At 33.7% G+C, this 17,766-nt stretch overlaps 1 protein-coding gene across 2 annotated transcripts in view; it reads right to left on the reverse strand.

Annotated features, from left to right (window-relative positions):
• Nucleotides 1-17,766, reverse strand: part of LOC114330123 (abhydrolase domain-containing protein 2) — a 153,548-nt gene that overhangs the window by 27,663 nt on the left and 108,119 nt on the right. For both annotated transcript variants that reach the window (XM_028279434.2, XM_028279433.2), the window contains exon 4: nt 1,555-1,738. In XM_028279434.2, coding sequence (XP_028135235.1) covers nt 1,555-1,738 — 184 coding nt within the window. The remainder of the gene's footprint in view (nt 1-1,554; nt 1,739-17,766) is intronic.

Here is a 17,766-nt window from a genome sequence, read left to right on the forward strand (position 1 = left end):
GCTGCGAGAATCATGTAATCGGGTTCATTTAACATTTTAGTTTTAGAAAAGTAGGGGATTTAAAAGATTAAGTTCAACGTGGTTTAATAGCCCTTGGAATTAACTTTTAAATGGTTTTTATGTGAACCTGATAACATAAAAATTAATGGAGTTATTTAAGAGAAAATAATAACAATTTTAAGCATAAATAATAATAATAAGCATAAATTTTAATGCTATCAACTTCTTCGTGCTTTGATAGATATTTCTAAACACTTTAAGAAATGTTTAATAAGTTTATGTTCTAAAATGCATCATATCCCCGTTATTTAAGCTTGAATACTTAGATTTGGGTACTGGCCGAAAAATATATATACATTCAATTACCTATAACTCACTTAAGTTAACAATAAAAGTATAAAATAATATATTTTTTGTAAAAACTTATAGTTTTTGAGTTATTTATGAAAAATCGGTTAAAAACATGCATTTTTCTCACGAAAAATTAAAATTTTTGATCTTTAATAACTCAAAAAGTATTCATTTAAATTAATAACTTTATATAACAAATTTTTCACCCCCAAGAGGGGGTAGTATCCACCCCCAGGCTAAAAGCGCAAGTTGGCACCATGTCACCTTTATTCCTTGAGATATCCTCTAACCACTCACCAATTTTCATGAAAATCGATGGAGGTTCAACGAAATCGGAGGTAATAGCTCATATTATCCACCTTCAGTGACTGCACTACATCAAGATGTGAGAATCATTACTTTATACCGATATCAGAAAGACATAGTACGAGTAGACCAACAAAAATCTAAAGAGATACCTATAAGAAGAGAAGTACGACAAGGATCTGTACTACAATATTCCTTGCAGACAGCAAAGGCTGCATATTTTGGTTGATCGCACTAGGCAGTACTGCGAGATTTATAGAATGGCTGTGAACACAAAAAAAAAACAAAAATCATGATTGTTAGTAAGAACAAGATTGTAGATGAAACGATCTACGTTAAAGGAAAAGATTTAGAGAAAGTACCCAGATACAATTTCTTTAGATGTGAGCTAAATGACCGCAGCCTTGAAACAAAACGATGCATTGAGATAGCCAGAAGTCAGAAGTAAATTCATTATGTCATTATCCTGAGAAGTAATAGGTATGGATGCTTGCTTGGTGGTAGGACGATGGTTTGGATATTCCTGTCACTTGATCTAAGATCTTGTTATTTGGGTGGCGTGGATCATGATCAAGTAAGAATAAAGCTTTTATGGGTAAGTTGGGTATTTTCATAAACGTCTTCACTTCTATAAAAAAAAGTCTTCATGGAACCATTCACTAAATACTTCTCTAGGAAGCTAACTTTTAAATTAGTTCTTGGAACAGACTGGCAGACAAATGATTTTGAAAGTACTGATATTTTTAGCTTTTACCAAGACTAAAAAATCCAATTTGTTTGTTCCTATTTCATACATATACTCCTGGTAATATATACCTTCAATCTTAGTTTAATCCACGGATATACGAGTAGCACCACAAAGCATAACATATTCTACATGAAATCATAAAAACTTACTCTAGAGCGCAATATCCTTGGCAAATTGATATTCCTCCGATGACGTTTGGCGGTTTTGGTTTGTTCTCTCCCAAATATTTTGTTATAAGATTACCTCCTAAACTGAATCCTACGCAGACTACCTTCGTTTCTGGATAACGCACTACGATGTTTCTAATCATTGATTGGTAATCTTCAGAATCGCCTATAAATAAAAACAAGCTGAAAATGCGAGAATTATCATAACGAAAACTTTGTTCATTTACATATTTTAATTCATAATATGGAAAATTACTATTATGAAAAGTTGTTTAGAATTAATAATTGAATGGTGGGCTACAACAATGTTGTAAGCGACAGAATTAAGATTATGCAGGAGATGGAAAAAACCTATTGACAAGTCATTTATGACAATACGGATACCAATATTGCGGTACGAAAAACTCGGGGAAGGTAAAATGTTTTTAGCCTGATTGAAAGATGCTCGCATTGGTCATTGGATATACAATAATATTGCATTAAAACCTCACTTTGACCCAATCTGTCGCTTACAACGTTGTTGTAGCCCACCATTCAATTAGTTTTTAATGTGCAATTATATCATTCTAATTTAAATATTTTGAACTATAAAGGTACTTTACTCTTGATCGAAATTCATATCTTTTATATACCTCGTATAAAATTAATAAAATGTTATATATGACGGTTGCATCATAAATCTAAGAACATGAAGAGCTTTTTATGAAGAATAACTTTTCTTCGTCAAATTAAAAATAAAAGAGTTATAAATGAAAATGTTGTTGGTATCCATAATTTGAGAAAAATCTTCAAATATTTTTTTCCATTAGAAGGATATAATTGCATATATCAGACCATAATTTTTTAATCCAAACAATATTATTTCATATAGTCGGTTCGCTAAACAACTGGCTAGTGATTTTAGTCAATAATTTTGCCAATTTGGCAAAAAAAATAATTACTAAATAGTTAATAATTACCTACTAAATAATTAGTAATTTTGAAAATTTTGGCAAAATTCGCAAAAAACAAAAAAATATCTACTAAAATCACTAGCCACTTGTGTCAAGTTTAGCGAACCGACTATAATAACAATTTTCATTTCATAACAAATGGAACAGTCCATTTATCATTAGGTACTCCCATTAAAGGGGAGGCCGTATACTCGTATAAACCTTTTTAAAGCTGTTAATCAACTATTGCTTTTAAAATATACTCAAATTGTATTTCTGAACATCTTATTTATTTTATATAATAATTAAATTCACTATCAAATGTTATTGATATTTTATTAATACTTAATTTAAAATTTAGTTTGACATTCACGAAGTGTCAAACTCAAATGTAAATAACCTATGATGCTTTGCTTAACAAATCAAGATTAAAAAACTAGCCTACTTACTAAAACGGATTGTGACGTCACATTTTAGACTTTGAGGTCGATTATTTCTAAGACGGTTAGAGATATCGAAATGCCGTTTTCAGATTTGAATTCAGAAGAAAAAACTACATATGAATCCATCGATAAATCTGATCTGAGTATTGCAGGAGCGGCAACGCAATAACACACAGACTTTGTGAATTTATAAACGAAAAGTTTTCGTTGAAAATCGACATTGATATGAATTTCGACTTATGATTCGGCGATTATTTTAAATAAAAGTAAGTAAAAGACTAAGTTTTCAATCTAATAGCATACAAAACAACATTAAAAATGTTGCTCTACACCCCACCAGATTGAAAACAATGGCAACCTTCTCTGGTTACACCTCCGAGGCTTCTAAAATTTGCAAGCCATAACGGATGCTGAGACTAAGGAAGATGAGGGAATTTTACAATTTATAATTCACGTCCCATCTGCTCAGCGCGGTAAAGTTCCAACGAGAATGGTTCCCTTTGTACTCCAATCAGAGTAAACATGTAAATAAAAAATGAATAACCATTTTCAATTTCGTTGCAGCACGAAACTACAGCCGCATCATATTCTAGTTCGATCAGAGAGTGCTGCAAGCACCTCTACCGGTTGCACCTCTACCGGTTGCACCTCTACTGCTGCAAAGAAATTGAAAATGGTTATTCATTTTTGAAAGTAAGTAACTTCAAGAATACTCTGAAAATTTCAGATTGACTGGAGCCACATTACCGGAGATCTTCTTCTTAAAGTTCCCTCTCCTATCGGAGGTTGGATATCATAATGGCTATGGTCACTTTGTTGGCTGCTGCTCTGAATAGTTGTAATGAACTACAGTTAAACCATTCTCTAAGGTTCCTCAGCCAGGAGATGCGTCTTCTTCCTATGCTTCTTCTTCGTGAGCCTTCCTTGCATAATAATTCTCAGCAACTCTCATATTTTTCTCCTCTGGTAATGTGACCCAAATATTCCAGTTTTCTAGTTTTTATACCTTTTATAACTTCTAACTCCTTATTTAAACGTCGTAGAACTTCAACATTGGTAATCCTTTGAACCCACTGAATTTTCAATATTCTTCTGTAACACCACATTTCGAACGCTTCTATTCTTCTTATGTGTTGTCTCTTCAATGTCCAAGCTTCCATTCCGTATAGCAATATAGAAAATATGTAGCATCTTAGAGCCCTCAATGAAGGTCTTCGTTTGTAAGCAGTGTCTTCATTTTTATAAATGCTTGCCTTGCAGTTTCAATTCGGACTTTAATTTCTTTGCTTTGGTCATTTTTGTCATCAACCCAGGTTCCCAGATATTTGTATGTCTTAACTTTTTCTATTTGGGTTTGCTCTATCATTAACCTTTCATTTCCGTGTTCTGTTTTTGAGACAATCATAAATTTAGTTTTTTTCTTGTTTATTTTTAGTCCGTATCGAATGCAATAATCGTTAATTCTATTTAGCAATTCTTGTAGCGATTCCAGGGTGTCTGCCATTATAACTGTGTCATCAGCGAATCTTATGTTCATCTTATGTTCACTGTACAGGTTAAACAGTACCGGCGACAGAACACAACCCTGTCTTACTCCTCTCTTTATATCAATATTCTCGGATTCTTGTTCTTCTATCTTTATATTGGCCTTTTGGTTCCAATACAGATTGATGATAATTCGTAAATCTCGTCTGTCTATATCTCTGTTTTTCAATAATTCTATTAGTTTTTCATGTCGGACCCTGTCGAACGCTTTTTCGAAGTCGATGAAACAGGATGTTTAATACAGCATGATACAGCATGTTTAATATCCTTAACTTCGATTTGCTTTGAAGCGGCTTCGCGCCAGCGCGCTTGAGCGTATTGAGAAACGTTTAACACATGCTCTCCCATCTCTTTTGTAAATTACTCCGCGATTCAAAAACATATTCCGGTGTGCATCATTCTCTGTGCATATTTAAATATTGAAAATAAAAATTGTCAAAAACTGTTTCTCTCAAAGGCGGTGGATTGTATTTCAAAAACTACTTAACCGATCAAGATATTTTTTGTTTTATGCTTATTTTTTGTTGAACAATAATAATTATTTTGTTGATTTTGACCCAAAATCTGAGTGATACACCAAAAACTAAAAAATCGTTAAAACTAAACAAACTCGACAGCGTTAGCTCGAGAAACTCATAAGCTAATACAATCTTTTTGAATTTATTGTTTCACATGATCCAATGAGTTCTGATGCCCACCGCAAAATCCATTTTTTTTTGGAGGTGTTTGCAAACATTTTCCACTGTTGTCTTATTTTTCAATATTTTGGCTCGACATTTTTTTAAATATCCTTTGAATTCTACTAAATACGCATATTTAATTTAAAAACAAAATAATTATACCATTGTTTAAAAAAAATCACAAAAATTTGTCTGACATGTTGATTTCCAACCATCACTCCCTTAATAAACCAGTTAACGCCTTCTGTGACTAGATAATTTAAACAATTTATTAATATCAAAATTGTGAAATATGTATTATTGTGTTTGCATTTTATCAATCAAAAGCAAAATAAAAATTAGATTAAATTTTTTTTAATAACGCGGGCACATAAATTTGATACACCCTGTATATTGAGCTGTTTTAAAATTTATTAGAATTTTGTTAGGATGTAAATAGATTTCTCTTTTAACGAGCTTTCCGAGGAACCATTAAAGAATTTTGTGAATAATTAAAGTGAAAAGAACTATGTATTTAGATTTAAAATGGAAAAAAATTGTTTACTGTATAAGTTCTCGAAATTGATAATTGAAAAGAAAGTTGGAATTTTAATATCTTCATTTCAATACGAGTATATGTGGGAGAGTTTTCTCCGAAAGTAATTAGGATTGTCGGAACAAATTTGAGGGTGACTGTTGTTTGTCAAATGGAAAAGTCAATGTTCTGATTCTTGGAATGTGGAAGGGGAAAAGATGGATTGGATGATTGAGAGAGGTTAAAAAATTATTCATTATGTTGTTGGCAGCGAGAAGAAGCGGTTTCGACGTGTTAAGTGGAGTAGATAGTTAGCATATATCAGTGGTTGGTTGATAGTGGAGAATAGTGTTGAAAAGTGGAACGAGAGACAGATCAAATCGAGACGAAATACCTCTTTGATTCTGTATTATTGTGAGAAGTAGAGCAGAGAATTTTTGGAGTTTTGTTTGAATCGAGAACGTGTCAAAGAAACACGGTTTGTTGGAGAATTAATGCTGGTATGCTGACAGTTTTGAAGCTGGACAACGGAGAGAGGCTTTGATGAGTAGCCTTTAACATAATCAACGAGGGAAAGCTGTTTGGGGTCACGAGAAGACATCCGAGTGAGGGAAGCAAAAGGTCAGTCAATTTATGTGAAAGAGATTTTTATGTTCGGGAAATAAATTTTTGAGTAAAAAGCATATGAATTAAAGTTCCAATATTTCAAAATATAAATAGTAAATATAGGTAACCTTGCGAAGACATAAATTTGTTTGGTTTAGTTTGTTTTACCAAAGTCATCGGGAACAAACCGATAAATTGTTTTTTTTTGTAAAGATAATAAATTTAAGTGGTATAAATTTCATTCGGACATCTGTGTCCACAGGTTCTTTAGATTCGATAGTTTTCAGAGTATTAATTTGATAAATAAAAGACAATTCTGTATTTTTATTTTTTAATATTTTGCTTTATTTCTTTTCCCTATTTTATCCCGATTAGGATCAACTCAGAGATACTGAACCCACGAGAGAAGATAAGTATAACGTGAGATAATTTGGATTTTTTTTTAATGGTATAAAAAAGCACCCTGAGATTTTTTATTCAATTTTGATGTATGATTTTCGACAATTAAATAATTAATCAAATAAATAATAATTAATATAAATTAAATAAGAAGCAGATCACAACAGTATAATATATTAGAAAACGGACAACTGTTTTCGATCCAAAACCAATCATAACACCTACAAATTGCCTTGTTCGGATTTCAGAGTTATTATCTTGGTCAAACTTCACCATAGGCGTAACCAGGATGATCCTAAAGGGGGGGTTACAACTACTGGAAGGTCTCTGAGAGCTATGTTGTTAAGCGTATAGAGCTCAAAGTACATCCCAATGGGGGGTTATAACCCCCAAAACCCCCCCGGTTACGCCTATGAACTTCACAATGGGCCAAACAAAGAATAACTGGGCATCATTTTGACTATTCAAATGTTAGGATTTTACTATTAAATAATTATAACACATAATTATTGTTTTTGAAAATATGTCACTGTTCCGTTGGTGGTTTACGGAAACAATTATGTGAAATTAAAATAAGTGTAAGACAACGAACAATTATTATTTATTTATTTTTGATTAAAAAGGCGTGCTTATATCTCGTAAGAGGGTTTGTTATTTTTTGCGGGACGAGGGTTTGTGTCAAACTGCCTGTGGATGAACTAAAAACATTAGTTTTACATTTCTGTGGTTTTTAAAGAAGTTGAAGACTGATTTATTGACATAAGGAGGCTGGCCCTTTATCATCCCGTAATCTATTATGGAATTTGCGTTTCCCATACATAAACTGAACAGGCCATCAACATCTGGTGTTTTAAAAGCTGAGAAGGCATTTTATCTGAATACTGATATTTTCTTAAAATTTAACAGGCCCTTTATGCATATGGTTTGTGAATTTTAAAATGGGACGTATTATTTCATTTTGAAAATGTTATTAAAAATTAAAATTAGCAAAATAGTAATTGAAGCGTGTCGCCACATCACATTAATAAAGAAAAAGATGCAATAAATTATAAAGCAGACACGGGACAGTTTAGCAATATCTGCTGTAATATTCTAATTATTTTAAATTAATTTTTCTGTTTAAACAGTAACATTTTAACCGTCCTGTATATTTCTAACGTATATACACACGACTAATTTCATTGTGTGTTAAATATTATTATGTTACTTGTTTTTATATTTGCTTTTTGTGTTTTTAATCACTAATTATGTACCTAAGTGATAATGACTGCTTTGAACAAACATACAAACATTACAAATCTCTAAATAAAGTTTTTAGTCTAATCTTTTATTTTTATTCAAAATTATAATTATTCTAGTTTTCTCCCGAGGATACCAACAAGAATTTAGCGAAATATTGAGCAATAAAGACAAAAAGTTTTATTTCCAAATATAAGACCGGATATTATAGTACGTAGGTGTATCAAACATGATACACCTAGTTCAAGTTTGTATAATGAAAAAGTTTTTTATGTCGAAAATCACAAAAGATTGATCACATGAGAAAGTACAAATAAATTTAATATGAATCAGATTTTAAATACTTTCTGATCTCAAAATTCTAGTACCACTTTTCTTTAGTGTAGTAATATAAGAAAGCCTAATTATTACATTTATGTTCCCTTTTAAGAATATGTATAATTAACTAATTTGCCAAACATTTATTGTCACGGTGAAGGTGCTGTGTGAATTTTCAATAGCTAGTCAATAGGCTTACGTAATAATATGGTAATGATTTGAAAGTTTCTGTTTATACGAATTCCAGAATATATTTTAAGATTGCGAGTTTAATAAACTCATCACGTCTCTTAATTTTTATTATTAAAGATCATGAATTTCTTGTTCTACAATTATTTTAATTCGTAATATAGAGTTTTTGTGGTATGGTGTACCAATCTTTCTACAAAACTGAATGTATCAATATTGGATATCTGCAAAAAAGGCTCATTTAGGGTTTTGCTGTTTAACTAATCTGTAAAGATTATTTCTCTCTCCTCTTTTTATACAGGGTGTCCAGAAAATCTACCGACAAATGAAGACAGGAGAGTCCTCAGGTAATTTTATGACAATTGAACCAAACTCACCTAGTCCGAAAATGCTTTCTAAGGGAGCTAGAGTTCTTTGAAAATGGCGTCTTGTAATTAGTTTTTCTTAAATACCTCCAGAACGCTTCTAGTTAGAAAAACGAAAATTATCTTCCAGAGATAAACCGATTCCATCCATTGCGAATTTATAGTACCGGTCATAGGCGTCCGTTTTGGGTAGGGTAACGGTATTTTATCGCATAACTTTTTCGTCTTTAAATTTTAAGCATTTCTAACTTTGGATTATTAAATTGTGAGGTATTCTATATTCCGTATACCGAACAGACGGAGTAATCACGTGAATAAATCACAATATTTCTTCAAAATATCTTAATTAACGCCCTTGTACACGATATCGATAACAATGTATTCGGTATTGGTGTTATCGGTACCTATTGTGTACAAGGGCGTGAGTTAAGGTATTTTGAAGAAATGAGTACTAAACGGTACTGTTGATTTAAGTCGGTAGGATACACCGTTTTCTAGAAAAATCAATTTAATACCTCATAATTTAATAAACTAAGTGTCAAAAATGCTTAAAAATTAAAGACAAAAAAGTTATGCGATAAAATAACCGTTCACCTACACAAAACCGACGCATATGACCGATACTAGAAATTCGCAATTAATGAAATCGATTCACCCAGTGCCGGATTTAGGATACTTGCGGCCCTGGGCCAAATTACCCCGAGCGGCCAAACAAACTCCCAAAACAGCTCTAAGAACAATTTCTATTAGGTATTTATAGAAAATATATAATTCAGAAAGTTAGCAAACAGCAGTTATTTGTAAAATTATTAATATTGCTAAAATTATTATACTTATTATAAATTAGTATTGCAGTTAATTGTTAAAATTAAAGAACATTTGTTTCATTTGGGGGGAAATGTACAGGTGATAACAAAAGACTAAATAAAAAAATATGAAAAAACAAATTTAAGAAACGCTTTTGTTTAGTTACGAGTGACTAGAATTAAAAATATTATAAAAAAATCAACTAAAAAGCAAAAAATAAAAAAAATTGAAAAAATCTAACACATTCGTCAAAGAAAAGCGTGGCGCGTCTTCATCGAATAAACGATTTTCGCATCACGCATTTCTTTAACGAATGCGTTAGATTTTTTCAATTTTTGTTTTTGTTTTTTAGTTGATTTTTTTTATAATATTTTTAATTCTAGTCACTCGTAACTAAAGAAAAGCGTTTCTTAAAAATTTTTTTTCATATTTTTTTTATTTTTTACTTTTTAGTCTTACACTTTTCAAACATTAAAATATATCGTCATGTTTCTTAAAATATGTATAAAACATATTATGATGTACTAACATGAAAAGTAGTCGGAATCAGCAAAAAATTTGAAACTTTATTGTTTATTTATGAAGCATAACGTAAACAATTAACGATTAACGTAAAAAGTGAAATTATGTATAGTTATATCATTAGCTACAATCCGTAAAAGTTTCAAGTTTTTACATTGTAAAAACAAGAGAATTTAAGCATTTTCCATTAAAATCGTTTTTTTATTTAAACAATTAATAAACATAAAATTTGTTTTATTGATTATTCGTGTATTGGTCCCGCGAATGCATATGTCTGCAAATTTTCATTCATTTGCATTGGAGAAAAGGCACTCAAATTAACGTCTAAAGATTTGACGCAAACTATTGAACTAAATAAAAGCGTTTAATAAAAAAGCCGAGTTGAAAAGACATTACAAGTAAAAGATCAAGCAAAATAATATGAACTGTCATAGTAATGGCTACGGTACTGAAAAATAAAAATATTAAGAATACAACAAATTTAATAAACTTGTAGATCGTTCAACTCTCACATATTCTTTATATTCAATTCTTCTCTTATACTGAAAAACGTCAATGGCATATTCTTAATTTGGATAAAGTTGGATAAGTGATTAACATTGACATGCACAGCTCCACTCCCTACTCATGATAAATCTCATATCTAAACTCTAAACATTCACTTTTCTATATTTTTTGGCTACAAAATCTTTAATGAAATCGTTAAAGTCTAAAGGCTTGAAAAAGCTTGGCAATTGAAACAAATCTAGCCAAACTACAATAAAATCAAAATAAAGTTGCACTAGAAATAAACAAACCAAAACAGGTTGAATGTTACGAGGAGCACTCCCGAATCATGATTTATAATGTATAAACGTTGGCAATCATTATTTTGGATTTATAATGTATATTGTATATATGTTACAGTTCAAGTTGATTCTCAGTTAGAGTTGACTCCAACTAGTTGGAGTCAACTCCAACTGAAACGAGCAGTAAAAGTTGATTTTAAAAATTTAAATCAACTTTTACTAGTTGGAGTTGACTCTTCCTGGATCGATTCAGTAAATGTTGATTATACGAGAATCTCAAGTGCATTTTTGATGAGTGTGCGTTTCTTTGTTTTGACCGTTTCAACTACTTATTAGTATAGTCTGTAACGTCGCCCCCGTTAGGTAAATTATTCTGATTCGATTTTTTGCACAAACTTACTCAAAGAAATACATCCGTATAACAATCCTTATAACAAATACACAGGGTGTCACGCGGTACCGCGGTTGAAAAATTGTTTAACCAATTTTTGTTAACCAAATTCACAAAAATAATTTTTATCTACTCTATCTCATATTATGTAAAAATGTAAAGGTTTTATTGTGTGAAAATTGTAAATATAGATAGCAGTACATGAAGAGTTTAAAGTGTGTCTGAAGTAACAATGTATTTTAAATGGGTTTTACTTTTTCGCACTGTTTTTAGCACATTTTCATATAATTAAACATCCTTAACTTTCGCCTTCGGGAGGAAATCAGACACGCCCTTACAACGGCAACTGAAATGCTCACAAAACAGCGACCACGGAAGCAAAGATGGATGACAGAGGAAATATTGGATTTAATGGATGAACGAAGAAAGCAATGTACAAAGCATTAAATAGAACCATTAAACAAAAAATAAAAATTGCAAAAGAAAAATGGATAACAGAACAATGTGAAGAAATCGAAAGCTTATATAAAAAACATGATGACTTCCATCTGTATAAGAAACTCGAGGAATTCACAGGCACGAGATACTCACAAGGACCAAATAATCTAATCAACGCAGAAGGCAAACTGATTTCAAGCCCTGAAGAACAAATAAACATGTGGGAAGACTATATAAAGGAACTCTTCTATGGTATCAGAGAACCTCCTACATTAAATACCGAAAACGACGAAGGTCTTCCAATATTAAAGTCCGAACTGGAATATGCTCTACGCCAACTAAAAAACAACAAATCTGTAGGAAAAGATGAAATACCAGCTGAGCTATTGAAGTTAATCAACGAGGAAAACTTAGACCTTCTTCTTGGACTATTTAATAATGTTTACAATACAGGCACTATCACAAAGATACAAAGATCAGCAAGCAGACCTTTTTATCTGTTTCATAGATTTTGGGTGAAGCACAAGACCTTGATAGAAAGATTGAATGACATCGGAGTCGACAAAAGAGATTCTAAAATTATAGAGGCTATTTATTGGAATCAGACAGCAATCATAAAGACCAATGGTAATACGTCAAGGCCAATTGAAATACAACGAGGTGTTAGACAGGGTTGTGTGCTATCACCCATACTTTTAACGTCTATTCTGAGGTAATATTTGCGAACTCTTTCTCGCACCCTTCAGAAGGAATCAGGATAAACTGTCAGAGGCTAATGACTGATTCGGGCCATAGTCTGCAGATACTGTTGGATAGGGTTACTGAGAGTTGTGAAAAAATGGGGATGAAGATCAATACTGCGAAAACCAAAGTTATGAGAATATCAAGGAACAAAAATTTACCTCTTCCAATAAATATGTGAAACACCAACAAATTGAATACGTAAGCCAGTACAAATATCTTGGTTGCTGGTTTAACAATCAACTTGATTAAAAACAAGAAGTCAAGAGCGAGAATAGAGGTAGCCCGACAGGGGTTTATCAAAATGAAAAGCTTATTTTGTAACAGTAGCATTAATATCAGCCTTAGATGTCATTTTCTGCATTGCTATGTGTGGTCAATACTTTTGTATGGAACGGAGGCCTGGACACAACACAACACTGATGAACAAGTTGGACGCCTTTGAACTCTGGCTTTATAGAAGAGACTTGAAAATACCTTGGACAACCCACACCACCAACGAATATGTTCTGAGGAGAATAGGTACAGATAGGGAACTGCTAAAAATCATTAAAGTCAGAAAAGTTAGCTACCTGGGACACATAATGAGAAAAAAAAAGTACCGCCTCACGCAACTGATCATCCAGGGTAAGATTGAAGGAAAACGGGGTCCCGGTAGGCGCCAGATTTCATGGTTTAGAAATATCAGAAACTGGACCGGCCTTGATTCAACATCTTTGTTTAGAGGCGCATTGGACAGAGACAGATTTGCCAGTGTAGTCGCTAACCTCCACTAAAGGAGAAAGCACCACAAGAAGAAGAACTTTCGACTTGTCATGGTGATGACATGTGAGCTATAAATTACAAAAAAAAGTTTTGACAGTTTTGTGGTTTGACAGAAGTTGATATTTTTAAATGTCAAACTGGTGCAATGGTGCATCTCACTCGCACCCACATTGATAGCTGCGTCAATACGCTCCTAGCGCTCATTGTTAATAATTAAAAATAACCGCTTAGTAATAAAATAATAACAAAAATTTCTTCAGTATCTTGTAGGGGGGTCGTTAAAATTTTATTTGGTGACTTTCGGGCTTTCATAATAATAACTTTTAACTGAGTTATTAAGCCTTGAAAATGGTCATTTTCGTATTTTGCAAATTTTAAATCGCGTATAACTCGAGAACAACAAAATTTTAAAGAAAAATCACACAAGACCTCTTTTGCTCCGAATGACCCAAATGATGTAAAGAAAATTGTCCTAAATAAATTTTTTTTGTGAGTTTGTTTAAAAAAATTGTTTAAACAATTTTTCGACCACAGTACCATCTGACACCCTGTGGATTCGTTATTTGGTCGAAGAGGACCTCTTTTTTGGTAAGTTTGTGCAAACAAAATCGAACTGGAATAATTTATCTAACGGGGACGACGATACAGCGTAGACTAATTTGAACATATTCAGTAACATTTAATTTCTAGAATCGGCTGTTTGTGTGAATCAGAATCAACTTTTACTAAATGGCATTGGGAAGAGTATACTTTTCCTAGTTGGAGTCTACTTTTACTAGTAAATGTTGAATATAAATCTTCATTTTATATTTATAATCAACTTTTACTGAAACCAGCCGTTAGAGTCGACTCCAACTAGTTGGAGTCAACTCCAACTGGATAATCAACTTGAACTGTAACATATACATTGTAAATCATGATTCGGGAGTGCTCCTCGTAACATTCAACCTGTTTTGGTTTGTTTATTTCTAGTGCAACTTTATTGTGATTGTAGCATAGATAATCTAGAATCTTTGTTAGAAATCGAGTTCCTCAAGTAGTTTTTGATTCTTTTCAACACGCTGAATGATATTTCTCCAGATGCATTCGATGTTATCATGCATAGTAGAATGCGCAAAACCGTGTCCATATTCGGAAATAATGTTGTTAACTTGTTTTTCACGAATGAGTTTCAGATACTCCAAAAGTGTATACTCCCTTAGGAGGAAAAGTACAACTTTGCTCCCTAAAATCAGGTCCGGAAAAGTATACTTTCGGTAGAGGTAGGTAGAAAAATTGTTTACCGTATGAACCGTACCCCGCACTGCCGTACGCTAGTGTGGGTTACATCAAATAATCACATTCTTAGAACTTTCCACAATCCACCTGCAATACTATACCCTGTATCTCTATATATAATAATAATAAGTACCCAGATATTCAAGTATCGGAGCAAAGAGTATCAGATCAATACCGCGTAATCGTAAGAAACAACCTTATCCCAGAGACTAGACGCAATACGATCAAAAGCGAAGTCGAACGGGAGATTAATAATCAAGAGCTAGTTTTAGATCAAGTCCCTAATGAAATCCTTGATGAGCAGATTCCTGAGATTCCCATACCAGAAACTCAACCTGACAATACACAGCAGGAAAACAACGAGTTGCGCGATAGTCTAGAGAACGAAATGGCTCGTGCCGTATAAGAGTTTAATGGAACAAATCCACTTAGCAGACCACCGCTACCACGAATAAACTCTTGTAAGAAACTAGGTGCCCTGTTACAAATTGTGAATACTGAAGTCCTACCCAATTATGTCGTAGAAGCCCACACATTGGAGTATCTGCATATGCTAATCTACTGTGCAGCTACAGCAATTGCCAATGTAATGGGCGTTAAGATCAGAACACGACGGGGTACTAATAACGGAAGGACTGGTAACAGAATTGCACCCTGGGAAAAAAAGACTTCTCGGAAAAATTGAATTACTGCGTAGGGATATTGGTCAAGTCACAGAATATATAAGAGGTGTTACAAGTAGAAAAGTCATTAAAAGAGCTGAAGAAATAATGCGGAGCACTGCAAGACACTCGAGATACGATCCAGAAAATAACACAGCCCAACAGTGTCTGGATACATTAAAACAAAAACTCTCCGTCTGTTCAGGACGATTAAGAAGGTATAAAGTTAGTAACAACCGAAAATGTGACAATGCACTTTTTGAGAACTCTGAGAAGGCGTTCTACCGAAAACTCAATTCCACCGTAGAAAGTGTCGACAAGTCTTACCCAAGCCAAGAAGAAATTCATGAGTTTTGGGGAAATCAACTTTCCACACCAGCTGCTTTTAACAACAATGCTGGCTGGATAGAAGATACGACGCACAACTGTCACCACTACGTCACTGCTAACTACGAACCATTCACGACTGAAGAAGTCTCAAATGTCATCAAAGAGCTTCATAACTGGAAATCTCCTGGACCAGACGGAGTTCAGAACTTCTGGCTTAAAAAGTTTTGGAGTATTCATGAGTGCTTATCAACATTAATTAATAATGTTATTTCTAATCCGCAGGAATTACCATCATTTCTAACTCAGGGAACTACTTATTTAATACCCAAGGATCAAAATAACACCCAAGATCCATCCAAGTACCGCCCAATTACTTGTCTTCTAACTTTGTATAAATTGGTCACATCCTGTGTAACCCGGCGTATCTACCAACACTGTGCTCTAAACAATATCATAGAGCCTCAACAGAAAGGATGCGCTAAGGGTTCCATGGGTTGCAAGAACAGCTTATCATCGACTCAGTCATTTCTAACCAGGCATTCACTAAAAAAAGGAACCTTTTTACTGCTTTTATTGACTATAAAAAGGCCTTTGATTCAGTACCGCATGAATGGCTAATAGATATATTGAAAATATACAAAGTCGATGATAACATAGTGACCTTTTTAAGGCATATAATGAGAGATTGGAAGACTAAAATTCACCTCCAAATACCTGGTGAAAACAATATCGAAACCGAAAATATCACAATCAACCGGGGCCTATTTCAAGGAGACTCGTTGAGTCCATTGTGGTTCTGTTTAGCTTTGAACCCCCTTTCCCAGCTATTAAACTCCACTGACTCAGGTTTTAGCATTAAAAGCAATAATACTGTGGTAGCGAAGCTCAATCATCTGTTGTATATGGATGATTTGAAATTAATGGCTTCCACTCGAGAACACCTAGAAGAGATGCTAAAAACTGTAGAAACATTTTCTAATGATATTAGTATGCAGTTCGGTCTAGACAAGTGCCGTGTTTTGAATATAGTCAGAGGAAAGGTACAGCCCGGTGGATTCGATATGCAAAATGGCCAGAACATCGAGGCCATGGGCGACAACGATATGTACAAATATCTTGGAGTAAAGCAGGCGCGGAAAATTGACCATAAGCAAATGAAAACTGAGATAACTACTGAGTTTATAAGAAGGGTAAAACAGCTGCTTCGTTCACAGCTTAACAGTAAAAATTTGTTTAAGGCACTAAACACCTACGCTTGTTCCGCGCTTAGCTATTCATTTGGTATTGTTAAGTGGACAAAAACGGATATAGAAAATCTTCAGCGAAAAGTACGAACACACCTCACAAAGGCACAAAAACACCACCCTAAAAGTGCAGTAGAACGAACGACATTACCCCGGTATTTAGGAGGAAGAGGACTTATGGATATAGGTGAGCAATTAGATAAACAAATTGCTAATTTAAGAACTTATTTTCAGATGCAGGCTGAGACATCTACTCTACATCTCGCTATCTGCGCAGTAGATGACACAACACCGATCAAACTGAGGGAAGCAGAACTGCGCATAAACCACCTTACTAAGGACGAAAAAGTGCGCGCCTGGATGGGTAAACCTTTGCACGGGCGACATCCCAATGGAGTCAGCCAAGATTATGTCGACAATATAGCGTCAAACTACTGGTTGACATCAGGAAAGATGTTCCCTGAAACGGAGGGTTCATTACTGGCCATTCAGGATCAGGTTATACCAACCAGAAACTACCTGAAATATATCATCAAAGACCCTCAGGTTCAAAACGACAGATGCCGATATGGATGTCAAGCCCAAGAAACCATCCAACATCTTACAGGGGGCTGCCAGGCATTTCCTGCAACTGAATACAAGGAACGGCATGACGCAGTGGGAAAAATCCTTCATCAAGAGATAGCTATCAAGCTGGGACTTCTCCAAACGGACCATCTCCCGTATTATCAATACGTCCCTGAGAGTATGCTTGAGGATGGCAACTACAAGCTATACTGGGACCGCACTGTACTCACAGACCAAAAAGTGGCACATAATAGACCAGATCTCGTACTAGTTAATAAATTAACAAGACAAACAACACTAATTGATGTGGCGATACCTAACAACAATAATCTACGTAGTAAATTCACTGAAAAGATCGCCAAGTACAGAGATCTAGAAATTCAAATACGAAGGCAATGGAGAATGCAAAGTACCCAGACGATACCTATTGT

This window comes from Diabrotica virgifera, chromosome 2, assembly GCF_917563875.1.
Source record: "Diabrotica virgifera virgifera chromosome 2, PGI_DIABVI_V3a".
NCBI classification, from domain to species: Eukaryota; Metazoa; Arthropoda; class Insecta; order Coleoptera; family Chrysomelidae; genus Diabrotica; species Diabrotica virgifera.